We start from the raw sequence: 1,491 nt of genomic DNA, 5'->3' as shown, positions 1-1,491 counted from the left end.
CATAGCAGTCGCGCGGCGGCGGCGGCGGGCGCGGCGGCGGCGGCGGTGGCGGCGGCGGCGGCGGCGGCGGTTTAGGGTTTTTAGGCGGAAGCGGACGTAACCTAGCGTGATACCATGTAAGACAATAGGCTTTGGGGAAAACCGGCACAACCCTCTAGGGGTGGCCTATCACATATATATATAATGAGGTGGTATACAACGTTACAATATACACATGTAAATACAGTCTAACAGGTCTGGTTTGTGCATCGGGCTCAAAGTCTTCGGTCATCGACCCGGTTCACCTACCCTCGAACGGCAAGGGTGGCCACAGCCCCAAGAAATCAAGTAATGCTCACAATTTCATTAGAATGTACTCTTTTTTCAGGACATAGATGCAGTCCCATAAAGCTGTTATCCTTTTCTGAATGTAGGTGAAAGTTCCCTTATATTGATCCGGCACGGCGAGTCGATGTGGAACGAGAAAAATCTGTTTACTGGCTGCGTCGATGTGCCCCTGACACCGAAGGGCGTGGAGGAGGCCATCGAGGCGGGTAAGAGGATATGCAACATTCCAATCGATGTGATATTTACGTCGGCGATGATCCGTTCTCAGATGACTGCAATGCTTGCCATGATGCAGCATCGACGCAAGAAAGTTGTTTTTCTTTGCTTCAATAAACGCGGTATTTATATCCACTGTCCTGGGCAATTGTACTGAGGGGCCTGTTTATGTTTCTGCAGGTTCCAATTATCACACATAAGGAGAGCGAACAAGCTCAAAGTTGGAGTAAGATATACAGTGAAGATACAAAAGAACAGTCCATTCCTGTCATAACAGCTTGGCAACTGAACGAACGGATGTAAGAGTTTGTCTCCTGTTACTATGCTTTAGCTTGCCAATCAGGTAATGTGCATAGTGACTTAATAGTTTTGTCGCCTAAAACACCCCATGGCATTTTCCAGGTATGGTGAGTTGCAAGGTCTCAATAAGCAAGAAACTGCAGATCGGTTTGGCAAAGAACAAGTTCATGAATGGCGCCGTAGTTACGACACTCCTCCCCCAAATGGAGAGAGCCTAGAGATGTGTGCAGACAGAGCCGTTTCTTATTTCAAAGATCAGGTAAGGATATGTCGACACTAATGAATGGTGCATACTCACTGCCTATATGATGATATGAGTCTATAAGAAAGAAAAAATAACTTGAATCACACGCATCTAAAGCTATGCCAAAGACTATAATGCAATACTATATGTTGTTAATTTATTGTTAGAATTGCCCAAGCTGTTATCAAATATTTGACCAAACAAATATTAGACTGATTTTTGTAGTTTCTTTTGTACTTTGCAACTGTTATTCTAGTTCCTACCTAATCTTTGAAGTGGTTGTCTAATAGGTTGTTCCCCATCTCACGGCTGGAAAGCATGTGATGGTTGCTGCACATGCAAATTCACTTCGATCAATTATAATGCATCTGGACAAATTGACATCTTCTTGTACATAAAAATTG

General features: G+C 44.3%; 1 protein-coding gene across 1 annotated transcript in view; it reads left to right on the top strand.

Moving 5' to 3' along the window:
* Positions 1-1,491, top strand: part of LOC119331030 (2,3-bisphosphoglycerate-dependent phosphoglycerate mutase 2-like) — an 8,656-nt gene that overhangs the window by 5,855 nt on the left and 1,310 nt on the right. Inside the window, exons 2-6 of the mRNA XM_037604196.1 lie at positions 235-327; positions 414-637; positions 724-842; positions 946-1,102; positions 1,378-1,475. Coding sequence (XP_037460093.1) covers positions 235-327; positions 414-637; positions 724-842; positions 946-1,102; positions 1,378-1,475 — 691 coding nt within the window. The remainder of the gene's footprint in view (positions 1-234; positions 328-413; positions 638-723; positions 843-945; positions 1,103-1,377; positions 1,476-1,491) is intronic.

This window comes from Triticum dicoccoides, chromosome 7A (assembly GCF_002162155.2).
Source record: "Triticum dicoccoides isolate Atlit2015 ecotype Zavitan chromosome 7A, WEW_v2.0, whole genome shotgun sequence".
In the NCBI taxonomy this organism is placed as follows: domain Eukaryota; kingdom Viridiplantae; phylum Streptophyta; class Magnoliopsida; order Poales; family Poaceae; genus Triticum; species Triticum dicoccoides.
This window is presented reverse-complemented; position numbering and strand designations above follow the sequence as displayed.